Here is a 22,661-nt window from a genome sequence, read left to right on the forward strand (position 1 = left end):
TTTTTTTTGTTTTTAATTTTTTTTTTTTTTTTTTTTTTTTTGTTATTGGCATATTTGGTGACTTTGTGTTGCAATCTATTGCAACAGATTTTGTATTACAATCCTTTGTATAAAAATGAAATGTATTAAATGTTTATATATGTTTTAAGTTTCCAAGGTATTATTACTTTATTATTATCATTATTAATAATTTTATTATGATTATTATTATTACTATTATACATTTTTGAAATGCTTCCAAAGCTATTTATTGTTATTATGAGGAATGAAATTCTCATCACTTTCCACTGTGATTGTGTAAAATCTTTTCTTATTAGATTTAAGTAATTTGTAATTCTATCTTGTATATAAAAATAAAAATATATATGTGATAGTATTATTGTATAAATAAATACGACAAACATTGTTTAATTATTTCTTTTGCAGATTTATTTATTTATTTTTAAAGGAAGATGCATGAATTGTCAAAAGCATTATTATCAGAATATAATGTTCTCATTAGCATTCCAATCCAAGATGTTGTAAATACTAACCTCATTTTTGAAATTGCAAATTATCTAACAATTGATTATTAAAAAGAAATTTAGAATTTTACTATGTAACGTATATCCAGTATAAAATAATCATTTATCTTGCTTGATAGCAATTAAAATGTAATCTCCTCATCCAAATATCATGCTTCTACTCTCTAAAAACATTACTAAAAGTCTACTAGATGTGGATGGAAAAAAAATCAACGGCTCATATAAATAATAAACAAACATCAAAAAAATTAGAATACATCTTATATTCAACAATAAAAGGAAAAGTGAAGTTTACATTGACTCCTCGACTGGTTTTATTATGTATTCAATAATTATTGTGTTTGTTACCCTTTATATAAAATACTATGGGGTGTATACATTACGTGCATAGTTATTAGATATTTGTGATTTAGTTAGCTGTTTAGTTAATTAAAAATGTACTTATGAATACATACAGTATAATGAAATGTGTAAAATGATTATAATAGGCCCAGAAAGACAATAAAATATTTATTCGTACCAGCAGAATTTTTAATCACCTGATTAAGTTATGAAAATTTTAGGATTATTTAATTGGTCAATCTCGAATCAGGGGTTATGCTGCATGTCTTTTTCAATCAACATTGTCAAAAAACTGTCTGCTTGCTTTTTAGTTGCAAGTCTTTACTTGTAGCCCTTATATAAACATTTGATCCTGTGTTTATGTTGTATAATTTGATCCTTACCGACCATCATGGTCAACCTATCCTCACTGCGTTTGACCAACCAACCAAACAAGTACAGCCAGACCAAAATTATCATTAATGACCAAATTTCAGGTTCATAATCCCACAGACAACATGGTGAAATCTCATAATTTAAAACAGCTAGACAGGCTAAGAATCATACAAACACACTGAGGATCGTGAAATGCTAAAATACATCTGACAGATCAAATCAGCAAGCTTAGACAGACCAAAATTAACAACCAAACTTTAGGTTCATCAATCCGCTGTCACAATTTAAAATAGCTAAATAGGCTAAGTTATTATATAATATATAATATAATAATCACACAAGCACACTGAAGATGATGAAATGCTAAAACGCATCTGGATCAGCCTAGCACGGCTAGATGATTGGTAAGCATCAAATTACAGGTTCATCACCCTGCAGACCACAGGAGGAAATCTGACAATTTAAATTTATATAACTAAATAATATAAATAACTAGCTTATTTATGCCTTCTAGCACATGTATCTGAAAAATTAACAAAGTGCGATTAATTAATGCCGTAAGGAGTAAGGTATACCTGCCTGCAGACTAAAAAACTTTTAAAGCACAGAAGTGATTTGAGACTTGTGACGAAGTTGATTCTGTACCTGAAGTAAATACATGGTCGCATATACGAAGCTCTTTAATGTGTTGATTGAAATAAATACCCTTAATTTAAGTGAATGAACTTATTAGCATGAAAATAACAGCATGTTCAGATGTGTTTGTAGTTATGTATACATTTGCAGTGTGATAGGAGAGTAGTCACTGGCAAGTAGCAAAAGCCCTGGCGAATACCGATAGTGTATTTATTTGCTTGAGTGGTTAAGTGTGTATATAAGTAGCCACAGATTATCAATACATGAGATTAATTTAGGATAGTCAATAATGACTTTTTTTTACAATGACTGTATTTACTGTTGTGAATGAAGGGAAGACACTTTTTGGGAAAGTTAGTTCTACTAACAGAAGTATAACACTACTTCTATGAGCAGATCATTTCTACTTGGGGACATTGACAAAAAAGCGGGGAAAAGCTTATTATTTACTAATTAAATTGTATATATGTAAAACTCTCAGTATTCAGCATTGTAAAAAAAAATTTCAAGGGCTTATTCTGAAAACTTTAATTTCATTTGCAGCATCCACTCCACCTTTGCTAGGTTATAAAATGTAACCAAATCTTGCTTTGATTGACTACCAGTTTCTTCATCAATTTGTTCAACATGAAGCATACAACAGATAACATTATTTTTTGAAGTTGTATGATAAAATCTCAAGGGCCTGCGACTCCTCACTCTGAAAACTTTAATTTAAACTACAGCATCCACCTTTGCTAGGTTATAAAATGTAACCAAATCTTGCTTTGATTGACTACCAGTTTCTTCATCAATTTTTTCAAGCATATAACAGATAACACTATTATTTTTTGTAGTTGTATAAAAACCTAATATACCAATCTGTGACTAGCTAACAGAGTACACAGTTTTTTTGACAAATGATTAATTAGAGCAATTCTGTATGAATAGTGAATAAGTATTTAAGGCGAAATTCAAGTAAAATTGAATCATTATGTTGAAATCAGCAACAAGAGCTTGATCCATAAGTATCTAACCTGTAAAGTCAACTGAGAAAGCATGGGATGGATGTGCATTATTTATTCATCTTCGAAATGATGGTGTAAAACTGACTAAGACAACTTGAATTACTCTCCAAAATTCACTCACTATATCCGAATTTCACAATTGTTTAATTAATTAATTTTAAGTTTTAACATTAATTTAAGTTTAATTGTTGACAAATTTTTAAGAAAATTAACAAAATAAAAGTATATGTGTGGCACTCTTTGTACTAACATTGGTCACACGTTGAGAGAATATCTCACAGACACAGAATAATGTTGTTTAGAATAAAGTTAAAGAAAAACTGTTGTAAAAGCCAAAATTAAACGTCCTATGTCAAGTAAAGATGGTTGTAGAAAGAAACTAGGGGAAATATGGAGAAAATGTTTTAAAAAATACAAAACAAAATTTTTCGGAGAAAAAATTTCATATATCGACCACTCCTTGGATAAATAACACATTTGTAATTAAGTAGTACAGATTATATTGGCTTAGTTTTACATGAAATTAAATTACTTTTAATTAATTCACAACTTTACTACAACATTTTTTATTTACCATCACTCCCTTTTTGGGTTCTTTTTATACAAATCAGTCAAGTAAAAAGCAGAACCAATTGCAAAGCAAGAACCAATTAACAATCCTGCAAAGACATCGCTCCAATGGTGCAAATTTTCTGTGACATTTGAAATACATAAACCGACTGCAATCGTAAACAATATTACTTGAAAAATATACTTGATGAGAAGAAGTCCTTTCCATCTTACTTTCACGTGTATAAATAAAGCGATATAAACCAACGAATGGGACACTATGTTGGCATACTCTGATGGAAACGATTGTCGCCCATTCATGATTTTCTCTTTGTTTTTCTCTCCAAGAATACACGTGTAATTTGTTATATAAGTATACACATTAATGGGCAGGGAACAGTTAACATCCGGCCTACAAATATCAATGAAATTCGGTGCCAATCTGCCAATGAGGAGTTTTAATACATTGACGAAGACCAAGCTCAGAGACATGCTGAAGAGAAACGGAACCACTTGGTCAAATATGTTAACGAATAAAGTTTTGTTGACTTCATGATACACAAATAAATAATTGAGCGCTTCGAACAATGCGACAAATAAAGCGGGCATTAAGAAAAAATAGATGATTAACGGTGATTTACGTGTATTATCCTCTTTGAAGGGATATTGGATTGAAACGTCCATGCAGAAGAACCCTCTATTAAAAGGATCACTCAACGCTGTCAGAAGTGGTGTGAGTACAGTTACAAATATTGTACAAATCCCATCCCCTATGAGCCTTATTTGAAGATGATTTTCTGTCATTGGGCCACGTTTATATTTTCTTTATCAAAAAATTAACACATGTTTTCTTCTTCAAATTTTACATTAAAATTAGCTATTCTAAAAATTCTAAAAATATATGACTTGTGTTTAAGTATAAGGGTATAAGGGTTTGCAGCAGCAGAGGTTATATCAACCCTCGGGGTGCCAGTGTTAAAAAAAATAAAATAAAATAAACTTTGTAATGTATTTTATCATTTGTAAGTATGTTGGGTCAACGCCTAAACCGTTACGGCCACTGATGCCCCCTCATAAAGTAGCTAGTTGATAAATTGTTATATACAGGGTGTACCAGAGAGAGTGCAAAAAAATTTTGGGTGATAGTACACCTATTTACAATAACTTTCAACGTACAGTCCCTATACCTACCTATCTTCAGTCCCTGATGAGTTATGATTTTTTGTTAGTTTTTCCATGAAAACATTACCTTATTTGAGAAATGGATTGAGCATTAAATTTCCTGTGTACTATTTTCGACTGAAATAATTTTCAACTAAGAACCTTAATAAATTCAGATGAAAATATTATAAAGAAAATTTAATGCTGAATCCAAAACTGTAGTAGCCCTTATGATAATTATTTGGGTTTTTCTGTTTCCATGGAAAAACTAACAAAATATTGTAATTCGTCAGGTACTGAAGATAGGTATAGAGACTATACGTTGGAAATTGTTTCAAAAAAGATGTACTATCACCCATTTTCACCCCGTCTCTGGGACACCCAGTATTTATATTACCAGTGTGGGCTAGCAAACTAGCAAAGGCAGTAGTATCATCCCTCACGCCATATGGACTAGAACCGCAAATTGGCCCACCCCAAAGTATGCTAAAAGTGGAACTCAACAAATGGATTGAGAAAGACTACACACTGGATGAATTCACTAAGTGCAAAATGTCAAAGAAGTTTCTAATGGTCAACTATCAGGTGCAAACTAACCTGTCCAATTTCCAATATCATTGGCAGATTTCTCTTCAACTGTCAGTCTCTATTAACATTTTTAATCGACCTACTCTACAGAAGAATTTGTGCCAAACGGGCTGCATACCGTTGTCTAATTTGTGCCAAACAATTGTTAAGATTGTGTAGTGGATATCTTGGCTTGCCTATCAGGGTTAGCCTGACAGATGTTTGTCATTTTTCCTTCCTCAGAAAGTCTCCATAGACAGAGCAAGATGATCAATAAGGACCAAATTACAGTTTTAATAGCCCATACACTGCAGGAAGAAATTCACAATTAACGATTAAGTTAGTCAAGAAAGTATCGACTGACTAGCATCTCTTGGGCGTGCCCACTAAATGTCTTTAGGCTGATAAGCAACCAATTTAACATCCGGTCAAAGTCTGCAGTGTGTGTCGGGACAAAATTTTAAACATCACAATAAGGAATACAAAAATCCGCCTTTCTTTGAGGAGGCAGGAATTAAAGGAAATTATCACCTTAAAAAATGGAAAAACTAGTAGAAACTTGCCAACACTGCCAGACAATCAGCAGACATCACAATTCCCAATATACGTTATGTGAGTGCAAAACATTAACCCAAAAAGGCATATACACTTCAGAAAGCTGACATTAATGCCTACGGAAATAAGCGAACAGGCACCTCAGAAAGAGCCCAACTGCCTTACAGAGCACTTTCTGAGGTATTGAAATAGAGTAGGGTAAATTCTGCAATCGATCTATTAAGTCGCTGTGGAAAAAAGGAAGCCAATCACTACCAACCTTTGTTTCCATGGCCTTCTTCTCTTTCAGCGCCCATTGTGAATCACATACTTAACCAGTCAGAATCAGTCTATTCCATCAATGTAGGAAACCCATTTTTCTTTTCCCTTCTTGGTTTACCTATCATCGATTAAATTCCAAACTCCACTCTGATAACTTCTTGATTGATAACTTCTTGACTTGTTTGATCCTTACTGATCATCTTGGTTAGCTTATCCTCGCCTACTTGGTTGTCGAACATGTCACACCGAAGATGACGAAATATCTAAACATGTTGGACAGACCAACTCAGGGAGGATAGTCCGACCAAGATGATCAGTAAGGATCAAACTACAAATAAAAGTAAGGTGAGACTTAAGGAAATAACAAGGAAAAATGATAAACTAGGTAAAATGTATTTGTAACAATTTTTAAGGAATATTTAAGCGTCCATATTACATTGTGCCGTTTAAATCCCTAATAAGAAAGGGACAGCTTATGTGCACCATATATATATATATATATAAATTAATTTGACTTACAAACATATAAAAATATAAATTATTAGGTTTTGTAGATCACAGATACACCAGCAATTTTGAAGTCTATGTCTTTTGCTTCATTTACAAATGTGTTATTACATATATTCAATTCTTTTAGCATCTCAAGTTTTGATAAATAAGGGAAAAGTTTTGATTCTTCGTCGAATTTGTTGTTTGAAAGGTCTAACTTTTTGAGCGACTTTAAGTATGGAAATCCTTTCAAACTTTTTAAACGATTTCCTCTCAGGGATAGAACCTGGAATTAAAAAAATCAATATAAATCTAACAAGATAATTTTTTTAAAGAAAATACTTTACCTCACAATTTACTAAGCATGACAACAATGGTAACGACTTCTCTTCTAAATTGTTGCCCGATAAATCAACATTAACGGCATAACTGAGGTACTGTGAATGATATAAGGCAGATAGATTCAATTTTGAAAGATCGATGTTTTCATTGGGCTCCCAGTTTTCTAGTTTCATCTCTATCAAGAATTTACTTCCTAAAATGACAAACAAAACATAGAATAATAGAAAAACAGGAATAATATGTTTAACTTACGTGTGTCAAAATAATAATTTCTACGTAAGCTATCAACTTTGCTTAACAATTCTATTCTATTTAATATAACATCATTGTATTTTGCTTTGTCAATTGCCTCCATAAGAACAACAGAAGTGAGCAAAGTCCCTGAAACAATTTTGAAATGTAATATTTTAAAAGTGTGGGTAGTTGTTTGACAAAACTACATTTGCTCTCAGGCTCCAGTTCCAAAAGTTGATTGCAAGAATCCAACTGTTCGTTTAAAACCGAAAGCAGCTTTTTTCCAACATATGCTTCAAATTGTGGCTTCACAAAATAAGCAAAGTTATTTTCTTTATTCAGAATGATTTCTTCCTTAGTTTCATTAATGATAAAAACAATTTTCAGTTCTGAAGGAAGGTTCGAAGGCAAAACTCCCATCTATAAAATAATTTAAAAAATAATTATGAAGCAAAAAATCTTGTATGAAGTAATCGTACCCATAAACGTGCAGTCTTATCTAAAAAAAATTCTTTTAGGCTTTGTCCTTCAACTTCGATTGCATAATTATCATCAGATGTGAGACATTTACTTAAAGCCAAGTATATATTTTTATTCTTTATGTAACAACTGACCACTGTCAATTTCGGCTCAAGACGACCGAGAAGCCATCTTAGGTAAAACCAGGCACTTGAATCAGTCGGATCCGTAAAAGCAGCATTCTGGACTAATTCCAGTTCTGAAATGCAGATTAGAAAAACAGTGCAATGTTACAGGAGTGGCAAAAAAAAGTATAAACCTTGGACATGAATTTCCTCTTTGATCGGCCTTATCCCAGTAGGGTCTTTGTACACCAAAGGCAAAAGTTTACTCCTATAATGCCAACTAGAATAATTGCTAAAGTTTTCTTCAATTTTGGCCAAGGTATAAGTCAACTCTTCACTTTCAGGAATCGCCAGTTTGGAAACAACTTCTCTTCTATAATCCCAACAGTGAACTAAAAAAAATATCAATGTGAGCTAATTGTTTTAACTTATTAATTAGTCTGTTAATATTACAATTTCTTGAATCAAGCTTAAGGTATTTATTACAAATCATCAATTCAGTTTCTAAATCAGCTTTTGGCAAGTGGTTGAGAAGCCAAAGACGATGATACCAAGCATTATATGACTTTGGATTTGCTCTAAGGCAGATTTCCGTTAATCTCATTTCACTTGTTACCAAGGGAGTTAATTCCTCTTCCGATCTAAAATTGAATAAATAAACTTATATGTTGCTAATCCTCTTGCTCTACTCTAAATATATGGTCAATGCAGCATATGTTATTTATTTTTTCTTTACTTATTATCTTTGTATGTGAGTAATATTTCTTTTCGAAAATTCCACAATGTGTAAACATCAGGATGTTCAACTAGGATGTCACTCATTAATGTCAAAGCTTCGTCATCCATTTCAGATTTTTCCCTCTGAAAAATTAACATTAAAAACTAATTTTATACCATAAAGAAAGGAGTTTATTTATTTGATATAAGGCTTCAAACTGCCACTGTCAGGCTGATTATTAATAAATTTTCTTTTAACCTTTTTTTTTTTATAACTCTTCAATCCTCATTCAGACCATCTTTCATACATTTGTTATGTTTAAGAATAATAATCAGTAGTGCTGATATATTTTTTTTTCTTTTTAAGAATTCTAAGTTAAGTTTTCTAATTTAAGGTTTCTTGCATTCAATTAGATTAACTCTTGTGGATTACTACAGTATTCACATAATTGTGGAAATGTTATTTCACTACTATTAGCAGTCACACATATGACTTTGCAGGTACAAAAAAAATGTTTCTATTGAGTGAAAGTAATAAGTTAGCCAGGAGCTTCGATCGGGCTTGAACGTCGGCATCCTGTTTAATGAGTTCAACTTTGATTTTTTTTTTTTTGGAAAATATAATTCTACTCACTGATGTCTTAGGCAGCTATCCGGATTTCTTGGAATAAGTACTCATCATTAGGCAGAAGAAACAAACACGTCTCTTGGCATGAAGTGTGAAGCCCCTACAATTCATGTCGAGAGAAGTGTTTTTAACTCCTTCAACCCGATGATGAGTATTTATTACTTAAAATCTGGTTATCTAGAACTATTTTTTTCCAAAAAGTGAAATGTCATACCACCTCAAATCATTTCTATTTGATTTTTTTGTCAGCTAATTTGATTTCCATACTGAACCTCGTAGAAAAAAAGAAAATCATTCCTGATCATCAATTTGGATTCTGAACAAGACGTTTAACAATAGACCAAATTCACCAAGTAACGGACATAATAGAAAAATCTCTCAAAGAAAAACAAATTTGTTTGGCTATCTTCCTTGATGTCTCTCAAGCTTTTGACAAGGTCTGGCACGAAGGACTCATCAATACTAAAAGGTATGCTACCAAAGCAGTATGTCGATATTATCAGTTCCTACCTAACTGACAGACTGTTTATAATCAAACAAGAAGATCAATATTCAAAATTAAAAACAATAAATGCAGGAGTGCCACAAGGTAGCATATTAGGTCCACTGCTTTACTTGTTATACACCAGTGATCTTCCGAAAATAGATGGAGTAAAAACTGCAACTGCAACATTTGCAGACAACACAGCGGTGATATCACTAGGACCGACTATCACCCATTCAACCAAAATCCTCCAAAATGCATGTAATAAGATAAAGAATGGACAAAAAAATGGAAAATCAAGCTAAATCAGCATAAATCAGTTCATCTAATCTTTACAAACAAAAAGGTGGACCATGTTCCGTCGCTCACAATCGATGGAACTACTATACCATATAGCAATACGGCTAAATATCTGGTAATGACCTTAGATGCCAAGCTGAGATGGAAAGAACACGTGAAGAAAAAAGGACAGAAATAGGTTTAAGGTATACTGGTTGACAGGATGTGGTTCTAATCTTGCTATACAAAATAAAATATTATTATATAAACAAGTCATAAAGCCTATGTGGACATATGGTATTCAACTATGGGGTTGTACCAAACACAGCAATATCAAAATCATACAAACAATCCAAAATAAAATCTTACGTAGCATGGTTAATGCACCTTGGTACATAAGGAATAAGGACTTACATAGGGATCTTAAGATCCCTGAAGTCACGGTGGAAATACAAACCTTTGCCGCAAAAAACCAGGCTCGCCTCAACAAGAATGTGGAAGCGACCGAACTCTTACATAACCGAAACATGGTCAGAAGATTAAAAAGAACAAAGCCATATGAACTTGTGCAGTTAAAAATTAATAGTAAAATGTAAATCTTATTGTACCAATGGGTTTAAAAGAATGTAAACATTTATTTATTCTATAATATTATTGTAAAATTAATGGTTGGTCTAATAAGACCAGTTTCAATAAATAAATTTAATTAATAAAAAAAATGCTGAACTGACACTGGGTCAATCTTCAATTGCGGGTTTGTTGAACTAAGTTCTCGCTGAAGATGGCGCAATGCTAAAATGTGTTTGAGCAGTTCAACAAAACCGCAAGTGAAGACGGACCCAGTGTCGGTTCAGCATGAAAATCACCAACTCGCAAGACCAACATCTCAACTCTAACATGTCATCATGTTTAAATTGACTAAATCATAAAATTGAGTTCATTTAAAAAGTTATGTTGAAAATGAGTTAGGCTTGAACAAAAGAGAATACCTTTTCCAGGATCTTCTTCATGCTTTCCATGTACTGACGAGCTTTGTCCTCCTTTTCCTTCCTTTTCTTCTCTTTTTCTGCCTCTGAGGCCTTTATCTTTGCCATTCCATGCTGAAAAATAATGTTCAATGCTCACTTGGAATAAAATATAACAATGTTGTTGTTGTTTTTTTAATACCATCTTGTAATATATCTGTTGATGTTCTGTTCAAATGAATTATAGGAAACTTAAATTGTTAATTCCAGATAAATTTTTACATTGAAGTCACTTTCAACAAATTTATTATCACTACCGGATTATACACAAGGAGGTTTCTGATACTGAGTTTGTGACTTGACAAACACACATGCTGAGTTGCTGCACAGTAGATGGCAGCAGAGAAGTCACACTTTTAATCCCACAAAATTAATTTTTTAAATATACAGTGTTCAATAAATTTATCTTAGATAGTATGTATTTATTTTAATAAATAGATCAAATATATTATATTTCTATGAGATAACTGTTTAGATTGGAATTATTAATAACAGAAATTTACTTGAATGTTTACTTGTATGTCTATTTGCTGCAACTATTGAAGTTTAAGCAAATATATGAAAAAACTATAAGAATAGTACATAGAAAAAGATATAACCAGTGAACAGTTTACAGAAAATTATGACAAAAACCAATATTCAATTATGGGCTGGTCATCTAGAGCCATAACATTTATTCTTTGACGAATACACAATTCGAAAGTTATAAAATACATATTTTCAATTGTATTTGATATTGTTTGCTTAAACTTTATAATTTTTCTTAACCCTACTTCAACAGGTTGCAGTGAATTTTACTGATAATTGCACAATAAGTAGCATTATGCCCTTCCATTCTGCTATGCCTATTGGTTTAGGCATTGCCACGGCTCTCATTACTGTAAGGTAAAGGTAAAAAAAAAATTGCCTAGTCATTTACAATTTGTGAGAATATTGATATAAGACCTAAGGAGTTTTATATTCTTTTGTCGGTATTTCTAGAATCTTCTCTTACCGTTGTTGCGGCCTGTTTCAGTTTTCTTCAAATGAAATCAACTTTTTGTCAACAGATTTTTTCATGCTTTCCCCAAAAACCAATATAATATTTTAAATATTTTGTGCGATAAATGCAAAAATCCTTCAAATATGCGATATTGTACAAAAATGCAATGTTATGTGAATTCAACTAATATGCAAAAATTTGCTCTACAAAATTTAACCTAGGGCCTCCTAGATACATGATTCGGAGAGATAATTGATTTCCTCGATTGTATCTGGTGGCAAACAAAATTTGCAACTGAATATAAATCCGGTCTCTAGTCATAAGATACAGCCTTCAGTGTTGTACAATATTATGAAGGGTGAAGATTGTAAATTTCAAAGAGTAAGAACATTGGTTTTGTGATTGGATGAACCTCACCTAAGATAAAAATTGTGTATCCGTTTCTGTGATAAATATCTTATCGTTCAGGCATGAACCCCAACCAGCCTAACATTGTTGGGAATTGGAATGTTGAGTCAAACCTGGAGAACTGACAGCTGAGAAGTCCCAAATTATGCTTGTGAACCTCAAAAACCGATTAGTTGGTGTCTCCCAAACATCAGACTTATCCCTGCTACTCCAGATGTTGACAGGGCATTTAAGTCCCTCTTTAAGGGAAGTAACAGAGTAAAGATTAGAATAGTCATGAGCTGCATCTACATATTTTTATGGCACCAAACTATCAGTCTAAATGGGCATAGTCTGTAAATGTCAGGAATTTTGCCTCAACTCGCATCCAACAGTAATAATACAAATTAAGTTTTATTTTGGTATTATTGTTCACCTTATCATTTTATTCATAGAGGGTTCTAAAGAAAAGCATCCAATGAAATGTTTTATTTAAGATTTTAAGCTACAGGGTGAAAAAAACATACATAAATATAAAACAAATATTGCATGAAAATAAAATATAAATTATTTAGTTAACATGTAGTTAATCAATGTAAATCAAATACTAATAAAAACAAACAAACAAAGATTACAATGAAATAAAATATGTTAACAATTAGATGAATCCAAGCTGTTGCTGCCCCCAGGTGATTTTGTCCTCGTGAGTCTATCTAGTTCTGCAGCTGCATCAGACCTCATGAACGCCTTTTCGACTGCGGCTTCTAAACTCCCTGTAAGTGTCACTCCGTGCACAACTAATTACGTCAAAATTAAATTAAATTTATTACCTGGAGCTTTTGGCGAGCCGGTAGCACCGGCAACTGCGCCTGTCTTTTTGTGAAGAAGGGAGTTGAAAAAATTGGCAAGCACTCCTTCACCACTTGTGCTTGTCACTTTGCTCGCATCGACCTGTTTGATGCAATAAAATAAAGGTAAAACTGATGTGAATAATAAAATAATGATGTACCTTCTTGGGTGAAGTATGAGGCCCTTGAATAGGGGAAGCTTGAAGTCTCGATCTGTCTCCTGTTTTCTGAACAGCTGGCGATGCACGGTCGTGTCCTTGCTGGAGTAAAGTGAGCATTCGAGCAAGGAATACTTGTTCATCTTCTGCTACGATTTCTATTTCTCTGCTTGCACCCTACAATTCAACAATCAGATTAAAAAGAACTTACTTTGAGGAGGTTTTTAAGTCAAAATAATTACTACTTTTCTTGTTGAAGGAGGTGGAATGACATCGCGATAATAATCGTCTGGTTTCATGTATTGGAGATTCTCACACACAATGCTTATTTTCTTCATGTTATCCCATCCCGATGGGCTATTGAATAAGTTAATATTAAATAAAGTTTAATATTAAATAGATTCGAGTTCAAGGTCTACTCACATTAAAAGGGCTTCCTTTTCCACAACCAGAGCAGGGGTTCTAAAGGGTAAATTGTAAAGTCTATGTGTTAAATATTTATAGAGGAGATCGCAGTTTTTATCTTCTTTGGCTGATGTATAAAACAAAGCTGCCCCATACTGAAGGCAGAATGTGCGGATCCATTGTTGAATATAATCAAAATGGGCGTCTCTGTAATCGTGCTCTTTTTCTAACGTAGTCATGTAATCCGTCTGGGAATGTTTTTATAGTTATGAAATTGACAATCATAATAAAACAGATCAAAATTAAAATCAATGTCAAATTACTTTTGTAATCACAACGACAATGTCTAAACCGAGATTTGAAGTGAGGACGCCTTCTGAGAGAGGGAGTTGATCCATTTCATCCTCGAGGTTCCTAGATGTCCTCCTCACCTCCATATCCAAATCATCACCATGCTCGGCATATTCTTGCCACTTGTGAACAACTGAAACAGTATACAAATAATATTAACAACTTCAATTTTTTTTCTTTTTTTTTTTAAATAAATTTGGCATTACTTTTTTGGCGGTACTCTTGAAATTTCTCTGAGGGTAATTTCAACGATTCGATATGGTCCTGTAACACCATGACCCAGTTTTGCAGCTGATCAAAAATATCCCAAGGAGTGGTCATCGATGCGACAAACATAACCAGAGTGTTGGGCATATTTTCAGCTGGCAGGGCGAATTTAAGGAGTTGGGAATGGGCCGGGTGCCCATCAAGAACCCAAACACTCAACCTTGTATTATCTAAAAGTTACATTTTCTTCTAGAAATCAATTCGGAAAAAAATAAACCTAACTTACCATCTCTGTACTCATCTCTCACATCGATGTAAGCATATTCCAAGGCATAGCCTTTTTTTGGGTCTTCAACCCCTTGGAGTTTTGCTATTAAAGTTGTTTTCCCGGAATCATTGTCACCTAAAGAAAAACACTTGTATTTCTGTTTATCTGGATCTAAACTACAGAGATTATAATTAAGATGCCAAATATAATAAAAATATCACCAATATAAGTACAGTTTCAATAGTTTATATCATCCAGCATTAAAATACAAACCTAAGACGAGGAGGTTCTTGTTTGATGGAAGTTTGTTGTTTCCTTTGGTCTGAACTTCAGCTAAAATTGATGTCCTTTAAAGAAAAATTTGTATTAAAAGGAATGAAAGCTTTAAAGTTGTTTTCTGCAAATAGCAACCCATGTTGGTTTTGTTAGCCAATTAAGAAAGGTGTGATATTGAGAAATTATGTACTGAACCAAAAGAACAAAAAATAATTGTCCTAGCTCTCTGAATAAATAAATTATACTAAAAGATCACACAAAAAAACCTAAATAGAAGTAAAAGATTATCTCATACTCGGATAAAACTGCCTAGAGTGTTCCATTTTTAGTTTATGTTTTGATCTTAGGGAACTCCGAACTTTTCTTGCAGGTGCATTGGGAGGATATGGATAAAAATCCCTTACATCGCTTGTAGCGCAGGGGAAACGTTCACATACTCCCCTATAAGAAAATATATGAGCTCATAATTATTGGTAAAATCATCGTGCTATGTTGGGATGGAATTCGACAAAATGAAATCGTGGATACGTCGGCTAAGGGAGCTTTGTTGTCAGGTGGAGGGACCAATTTTGGGTTGAATCAAACCCCCGTTTAGAGGGATTTGAATGGCAGCGGTGCACGCACATCCCTCAGGTAACATAAATCTAAAATTTTCTAGGATTGTATCAATTCATTTTTCTTCTAACCTCCTACATGTATTTGTAAAATTTAAACAATGTTTATTTATCCCAGGCCCTGAAAATGATCTCAGTAAAGATTGAAACGTTGGTACGATATTTTTTTAAAATTATTTTATTTAACTCTTGTGTACATACACATTATGTTTTGCTAATACATTCTGATATACAGCACACTCAAAAAAGTGTGATTAACATGGCATTTGAGGGTGGGTCCTGCCCTATGGCAGTCCATATAATAATTCACTGGAGTATAATAATTTGAGAATTAATAAATAAATTAACCTATTTTTTTGTTTTTATCTATAATAATATAACATCAGGCGCACGTTTGCACTATCACTTATTTACATTAACACATATTTACAATCTGTAGTCTGCATGATGCTTTCTTTTTAGCCATCTTTGTTAGTGGGGTGGAGGCATATTCGCTGGAATTTGTGCAATTGGCGGATTCAGGTGGGAGTCAGCTTTGGCAACCAGCATCGGGTATCTCTTCTTTAGTTCGTCTTCTACCGATATCAACGATATTTCATTGTGGAGCTGTACATTTCTTATGAACCACGGCGCGTTTGTTATTAACCGTAACACATAGTTCTGTAGTGTTTGTATCCTTTTTATTTACGAGGCGGATGCAAAACACTAGATGGGCAAGCCATAAAGCCATATTGATTTTATTAGGCTTAGATAAAGGAGTCACTTAAGTGGAATTTGGTTAGAATTGCTAGAGAGGATTGGTTTGATACTGTGAATACGCAAGAAAATTCTCGTTATACATGAGGGTATGTGGTTATTCCAGGTGAGATGCGAATCCAAGTGCAGCCCTAAGTATTTATATGAGTCCACTTGAGGTACATTAGTTCCACCGAGTACTATGTGTGAGGGCCTTGAAGTGAAGTTAATGAGTTTGGACTCAGTTGCATTCAACTTAACTTTCCACTTGGATGCCCAATCATCAATTTTTTGGCAGTAATTCTGCATCTTCGTTTCTGCATCACTGAGCGTGATACTTTGGGACAGCCCAGCTTTGTCATCGGGCTATTTCGATGTTGCTATACATATTGTAAAGGAGGGGTCCCAGAACACTTCCTTGAGGAACACCCGCTGAGATACTGTGTACTACCGAGTTCGCTCCTTTATAGCTGACAAAAAATTAGTACGATAAAGAAAATGTTTTTCTAAAACCTATGTCACACCAGACTGCATTTCACGATCTCCAAATTATCATTGACTAACAGTCAGTAAACACCACACATTAAAGTTAAATAAAAGTAGCTTCGACCACTGTTGCTGGGTGCCTCACGGTATTCAGGTGTCCATTGTCGTTCTCCCTTCCGGCTACCTCACCCTACATTCACTCAAATGGCAAGATATAATAATAATGAAAAAATTGTTTACAGAAGTGTTATGAAATTATTACAGGAGCTCAAATTTTGGGCAAACTAGTAGGCGTCCAGAGACTTTTTACTGGGTGTAGGTATGAGTACCAAAAACTATTGTATTTGTTGTTAAACAAGGCGAGATTTGTGAGTTTTTTTAGTACCATCTTAATAATAACGTTATATATTAATAAAGTTGAAATATTAAAATGTACACTGTATTGAACAGGGTTTTATTTACCATAGATTCCCTTCGGAATCAGAAACAGCGGCGTTAACACTTGAAGACACGTCTTGTTCTCTTTTAGGAGCCATTCTGCCACTATTTTCAACTCAAAACTTCTCGAAAACTTTGTACTTTTGTCAATCGGTCTAGAACAGACACGAAATTACATTTTTCGCAAAGGAACTGCCAAAAAATTAAAACCCCATTTTGGGTAGGTTCGGAGTTGCTGAGAGTACCAGGGTCATAACCCAATAGATGAATCATGATGTACACGTGACGTCCGGCTCGTCACGCTAGTACCAGGATTTAACTCGAAAGTGGAAATAGGGACGATTTTGGCGAGAAAAAAAATAACAAAAACCCAGCTGATTTTTGATTTTGACACGGATAAGGAAAGAAATTTAGAATCACCTGCATTCTTCATACTACCCCAAACAAAGTCAAACTGTATATTTCATTTAAACAGAACACAAAACCAAATGACTTTTTGCGAGACTTCAAAAACGCCATCGAGGGTGCTTCAAGAATTCAAAAATACTTACAAGGACTTCCTGGAATCCAAGGTGCGCCGAGGCTAAGTGGTAGTGTAAAAGTGTTCAGCAATTCTTCTGGGGTTGTGTGCAATGTGGCTAAAATTCTTCTCCTTACTATTTCTTTATCTCCGGTTTTTAAAAAGCACTGATGTCTGCAACGTTTAAAAGGGCAAATAAAAAATACACTATTGCTAAAAGGCAAACATTTTTAAATTTCCCTGCAGTCTTCTGCTTTACATAAGCTGGAATCACCTTGTTTTGTCAGACTTGTTTTGGCATCTCTCCACCTTCATTCCATTCCATTTTCTTACTTGCTATCATCCCTTCGATACTTCAACATTGCCAGTACAAAAATGAAAACAAAAGAAATGTTTGCATACTGCACAACCAGAAATGCCTTTGCATTCAATTTTCAAACTGTGTCAACTCTCAATTTTGTCAATAATAATGCGCTTAATACATTATTTTTTGTTACATAATCTAAGAATGAAGAGGATGTTCTCAAAAGATGGGTCAATGACATGGCTGAACAGAACGACCTGCTTGTCAGTGCCTTTAGATGTCTAGAAATGCTTGAAAATGAGACAATATGCAAAATTGACAAACTCATTAAAGACACGTTCAAGAAAACTGGCAAAGTACTCTATTAAATGTTCAATGTTTCATTTCATTAATTAGTGTGTTTCGCTTATAGGTCTTATCTGAAGATCATGACAAGTATGTAGGATTTAAACAAAAGAGCAATACAGTTGTTCACATTAAACTGAATAACTGATTTCAGAGTATGCAAAGAACTCCAAAAACTCCAGGAGATTTCTATGGATCAAAAAAATAGGATATTGTGCCTTAAAAGGCAAATATGTGAAACTGAAAATGAGGCAAATAAATGTAAGGTAATAAACAAAACTTTTACAAACCATACAGAATAAGGACGTTGTACATACGAGTAAATCACGTTTTCTATTTATTAATGTATATTACAGGAAAATTCAATAAAAAATGGTATGGATTACAAAGCATCTTTGGATAGGTAAGAAATTAATTCCCAGCTCATTAATAATTGGAAAACTTAATGGACAAACTTTATAGTAATTAAATATAAAACTGTATTTGCTATCTATGCTCTAATGATCTAATTATTTCATTCTTAATTATGTACACATTTATTAATGAAAGTACATATATCTATAAAACTATTAACATTTATCTATTGTCTTGTACTGGGAAGTAAAATGTTCAGAATCTTTGTGTTTTTGATTATCTTTATTCATATACCTTTTAAATTTTGTTTTATAGGCAGTAATACTTTGTAAACTTTTCAACAGGATAATAAAACTGGCAGAGGGCACAAAACAGAAAATAAACTCAAATATCATGATAAACACATCACTTGAACAGTCTCTTGGCGAAGCAAAAATGGAACTAAATCGGTTAAAGGTAGCTGTTTATAAATTTTCAACTCATTTATTTTAAGATGGGGTTTTTATGTTTCAGAAAGAAAAGCAACTTGACAAAAAGGTGATTGAATTCCAAAGCTTAAATTTTAGCATTTTTATTTGTAGTTAATTTCTTCTTAGGAAAAAATTTGTAAGAAGAAAGAGAAGAAAGTGCGAAAGCTCAGAGAACAAATGAAACTCCTTTTTTTGATGTATGTAATTTTTTTTTCATAATTTAATTTTTTATTTTACCAGTTTTGTTTTACTACTGAAGATTAAAGAAAAAAGAAAAATTATGCAGGATTAAAAAGACTCTAGCAAAAGAAGGACTTCAGAAAAAGAAGCTGTTGAAAAAAATGGAAACCAAATTGGTCTATTCTGAAAAAACGGTAAACATTCACAGTTTTACATACTATACACCACATTTGCCCCTTGTAACACATACTTTTTATTTCATTTTTAGATGAACTTTTTGCAAGATCTGAATTGTCGGTAAGGACATAAGCATCCACTTGAAAAACAAAAGTTATTACCATTAATTATTTCAGCGTATTTGGTGCTATTCAGAATTGGAAACAAGCCACAAACAAATTTGTCAAATTTCATTCATATTATCAATACATCCAGCTTGTGGTCACCTACTTGGAACACATAGCAAACCATTATAGACATGCAGTATGAAAGTGACATATAATAATACTTATATTAACCAAATTATAATAACTTATCTATGTTTTAATTAGATACGGTCATTCAGCTGTAAGCAAGATAATATTCAGGTAAACCAGTTAACATGTTACTTTTGAAGTGTTTGTTTATTTTTTAAAACGTTTTTGCAGCTTATTAGCAATCCGAAGAATAATAATAATAGGTAAGTACAATTTTAAACTTAATGGTGGGTGGTGGTCTGTGTAAATGCATGTTGAACTAGCATTGGGTCTGTCTACACTCGGGGATTTTTGTTGTTACTGATACACATTTCAGCTATGCACCAACTTCTGGAACTCCTCCATGTTCCTCACTGAAGACAGCGCTTAAAGTTTACACAGATTTGGTAAACGACCCAGTGCCTGTTCGACAAGTACAATTTTTTGGCAGTGTTTGCCTTTTTATCTATATTCTGTATGATTCAACCTATCTTCCACATTGTAAAGTTTTTATTAAATACACTGAGTAATTGATTTTAAATTAATACAAAAATATGATCATTTTTCGAATACCAGTCTTTTTTTTTACGTACTTAGAAAAATAAAAGAATTGATTGGACTTGGTTAAATAATACTTTTATTAACTTTCAATTAATTAATCTTTATGTAAGGTATTGGTTGAGATAAAACTGGGCTTTTATTAACAATTTTTTAACAAAAACCCTTCCTTATAACAATTGGAAGTTGTTCGTTAATTAAAACAATATGTGGAAAAAAAGAACATCGCCAACACAAGCTTTTTTCCACAAAACAACTTTCATGTCCCTTCTTGTTTGCAAATTATAAAAAAAAGTAATCTAGCCAATTAGCCAGCAAATTTAGACTGCGTATCATTTTATTATTTACAACTAGGTAGTAATTAAATCATAAACATTGTATGATTGCTATTTAGGAAATGTATGTCAAATGTCACCTTGTTGCGGATTGTGTAAAATTAATTCCCACACCTTTCTATGACATACAAAACTTTGCTAAGCTATCTGATGCTAATACATTCTAAAGCCAAACCATTTTTTTCTTCAATGTTTTACTGAACACCTGTTATTGTGAGTCATAACAAAACATTGTGATAACAAAGCTGTAAATTTGGCTTCTAAAAATATTTTATTTGTGAGACAGCCCTTCCCAAAATTTTAGATATCTGCCTAGGCATTGATAATAATAAGTGTACTATTATTGTTCTACTGATTTTTCCAATGCATTCGGCCCTGTAAAACATAATTTGCTTATATGGAAACTGATGCATCTCTTTGGTTTTTCTTCTACTGCTACTAATCTTTTCTTCTCCTATATGTCTGATGGAACTCATTCTATCTTCTCTTTTCTCTCTATTTCAGCTGGTGTACCCCAAGGGTCTGTTCTTGGACCTTTACTCTTTGCCATTTTCCTAAACTATGTTCCATTAGTTCATCATTTCTCCCAATTTCTTCTATATGCTGATGATCCTCGTTTTTACATTCAATGTACTACTGCTCCACTATGATCTTCATTCTCTTAATCAATGGTCAAGCAATAACTGCAGTCTTTTAAATCCTAGCAAATCCTTATTAATTAGTTTTACAGATTGCCGACCCCCTCCCCATGGACTTTCCTATTAATTTTTGTCTAAAGCTAAAACTCTCGGTGTTATTTTTAACCATTGTTGTCAGCAATGACCAGAATTGTGACAAAGAAATGAATATAGGAGAGCTTTATTCACTTACTCTTCTGGTTTCATGGAGGTGTGGACATCCAGAGCTTCTTAGTATATATATATTTTTTTAATTTCAAGGTAATTTATTGTTTGCATGATATATGCAAAGCTATTGTACTTTAAATATAAACTTTTTGAATTATTGAACTTCTTAATATATTTTAATTTAATTTGATAATTTAATTTGATCCTTACTGATGGATCCTTACTGTTTGATCTATTTTTTTCATATTTCACTATTTAGTTTATTTTTTCATATTTGACAGGGACAGTGATTCTTTATATATATTATGTAGTAAAATGCTTATTTAACATCCCTTTGTTTTGTTAACTGCACTGCTTCATAAATAAAAAACTATCTTGAACCTATTGCAATTGAAATGATAGTTTCACACTAATGATATGTTTTTATATATATATATTTTTTTTTTAATTTTTAAATTATTTTACAGCTGCATTGCCTTCCAAAAACTGACAATAAATGAACTGAGATCTTTGCTCAAAGAAAAGCTGTGGGAGATTAAATTCCTTAAGAAAAAAATAGTTAACTTACTAGATTTAGAGACTATGGTAAATAATTATATATTTCCTTTTTTTTTATAACTTTTAACATTTTTATTTTGTTTTTACAGAAGGCCACACAGAGGTAACATTAACTTAAATACGCCTAGAATATTTAGAGTTTTGATCAAATGCCCTATCAACCACTAAATTCAAAGTTTTCATTATTTTCTGATTTAGTTCAAATTTGTAATTCCAGAAATGTAGAATGATTAATGTTTTCTCTTGGGGGAATTTTACAATAGTTACTGCACTAAAAAAAACTTGTTTTTATTGAAACAACCTTGTAGTTCTTAAATTGGGAAAAAAATTTACATGTGTTTGAGAGACTTTGGTATACATTGTAAACTATAAAATGCAGGATGCATTTAAAGTTAAAAGGTTAACATTTTTGTTATTTTGTGCTTTTACATAAATGGATCATTTATTCTAATAAACAAAATAATAACTATTACTTGTAAAATATCTGTTTTTAATAATTTCCACATTTTGGACTTATTTTTCTCAATATAGACATGAACTTCTCCAAACATTTAACAATGGGATTGATATCTACAACCATTATTTGAAAAAAGACCAAGAGATAAATGATTTCATTTGGTCCAACAACTATTTCAGTGAAATGTGAAAATTTAAAAATGTAATAATTTTTTTGTTTTTTTTCTGGAATAGGATCATTTCTAAACATCGACATCACTTTTTAGGAAAGTTGCACCATTCAGCCTTTCGCCAGTCCAGTTTACGTTTTATCTGAAGTCCTTGTAAGTCATAAAAATATATGCCAATACAAAAGACAATTTATTATGAT

General features: G+C 32.6%; 3 protein-coding genes across 10 annotated transcripts; 1 reads left to right on the forward strand and 2 right to left on the reverse strand.

The window, feature by feature from the left end:
• Positions 1 to 6,351: 6,351 nt before the first annotated feature.
• On the reverse strand, positions 6,352 to 11,060 carry LOC106665884 (geranylgeranyl transferase type-2 subunit alpha). The gene is made up of 10 exons (XM_014392689.2): positions 10,902 to 11,060; positions 10,724 to 10,834; positions 8,363 to 8,487; positions 8,080 to 8,267; positions 7,821 to 8,018; positions 7,522 to 7,760; positions 7,249 to 7,462; positions 7,061 to 7,189; positions 6,814 to 7,001; positions 6,352 to 6,752 (listed from the first exon to the last, which is right to left on the reverse strand). Exons 1-10 carry the CDS (start codon positions 10,902 to 10,904, stop codon positions 6,519 to 6,521), a joined length of 1,629 nt encoding a protein of 542 aa, XP_014248175.1. The 5' UTR covers positions 10,905 to 11,060; the 3' UTR covers positions 6,352 to 6,518.
• Positions 11,061 to 12,631: 1,571 nt separating this feature from the next.
• Positions 12,632 to 17,259, reverse strand: LOC106665814 (cytoplasmic dynein 1 light intermediate chain 2). 4 transcript variants are annotated; one of them, XM_014392555.2, is made up of 10 exons: positions 16,939 to 17,259; positions 14,639 to 14,712; positions 14,384 to 14,500; positions 14,097 to 14,327; positions 13,863 to 14,023; positions 13,558 to 13,787; positions 13,380 to 13,491; positions 13,138 to 13,311; positions 12,959 to 13,079; positions 12,632 to 12,892 (listed from the first exon to the last, which is right to left on the reverse strand). In XM_014392555.2, exons 1-10 carry the CDS (start codon positions 17,010 to 17,012, stop codon positions 12,780 to 12,782), a joined length of 1,407 nt encoding a protein of 468 aa, XP_014248041.1. In that variant the 5' UTR covers positions 17,013 to 17,259; the 3' UTR covers positions 12,632 to 12,779. The 4 variants fall into 4 exon arrangements, with proteins under 4 accessions (XP_014248041.1, XP_014248039.1, XP_014248040.1 ...); XM_014392553.2 differs by having other exon boundaries at positions 12,632 to 12,901; XM_014392554.2 differs by having other exon boundaries at positions 13,377 to 13,491.
• Positions 17,260 to 17,275: 16 nt separating this feature from the next.
• Positions 17,276 to 22,650, forward strand: LOC106665816. Of its 5 annotated transcripts, none has more exons than XM_014392559.1 (17): positions 17,276 to 17,486; positions 17,942 to 18,094; positions 18,151 to 18,173; positions 18,238 to 18,344; positions 18,440 to 18,486; positions 18,782 to 18,893; positions 18,951 to 18,974; positions 19,034 to 19,104; positions 19,167 to 19,281; positions 19,356 to 19,384; positions 19,441 to 19,567; positions 19,636 to 19,671; positions 19,732 to 19,763; positions 21,745 to 21,862; positions 21,925 to 21,938; positions 22,367 to 22,493; positions 22,558 to 22,647. In XM_014392559.1, exons 2-16 carry the CDS (start codon positions 18,036 to 18,038, stop codon positions 22,479 to 22,481), a joined length of 1,029 nt encoding a protein of 342 aa, XP_014248045.1. In that variant the 5' UTR covers positions 17,276 to 17,486; positions 17,942 to 18,035; the 3' UTR covers positions 22,482 to 22,493; positions 22,558 to 22,647. The 5 variants fall into 5 exon arrangements, with proteins under 5 accessions (XP_014248045.1, XP_014248044.1, XP_014248042.1 ...); XM_014392556.1 differs by having other exon boundaries at positions 17,277 to 17,486; positions 18,238 to 18,349; XM_024228960.1 differs by having other exon boundaries at positions 17,344 to 17,504.
• Positions 22,651 to 22,661: the final 11 nt, after the last annotated feature.

The sequence above is a fragment of the Cimex lectularius genome, unplaced genomic scaffold (genome assembly GCF_000648675.2).
Source record: "Cimex lectularius strain Harlan isolate CLEC.00 unplaced genomic scaffold, Clec_2.1 scaffold12, whole genome shotgun sequence".
Classification (NCBI taxonomy): domain Eukaryota; kingdom Metazoa; phylum Arthropoda; class Insecta; order Hemiptera; family Cimicidae; genus Cimex; species Cimex lectularius.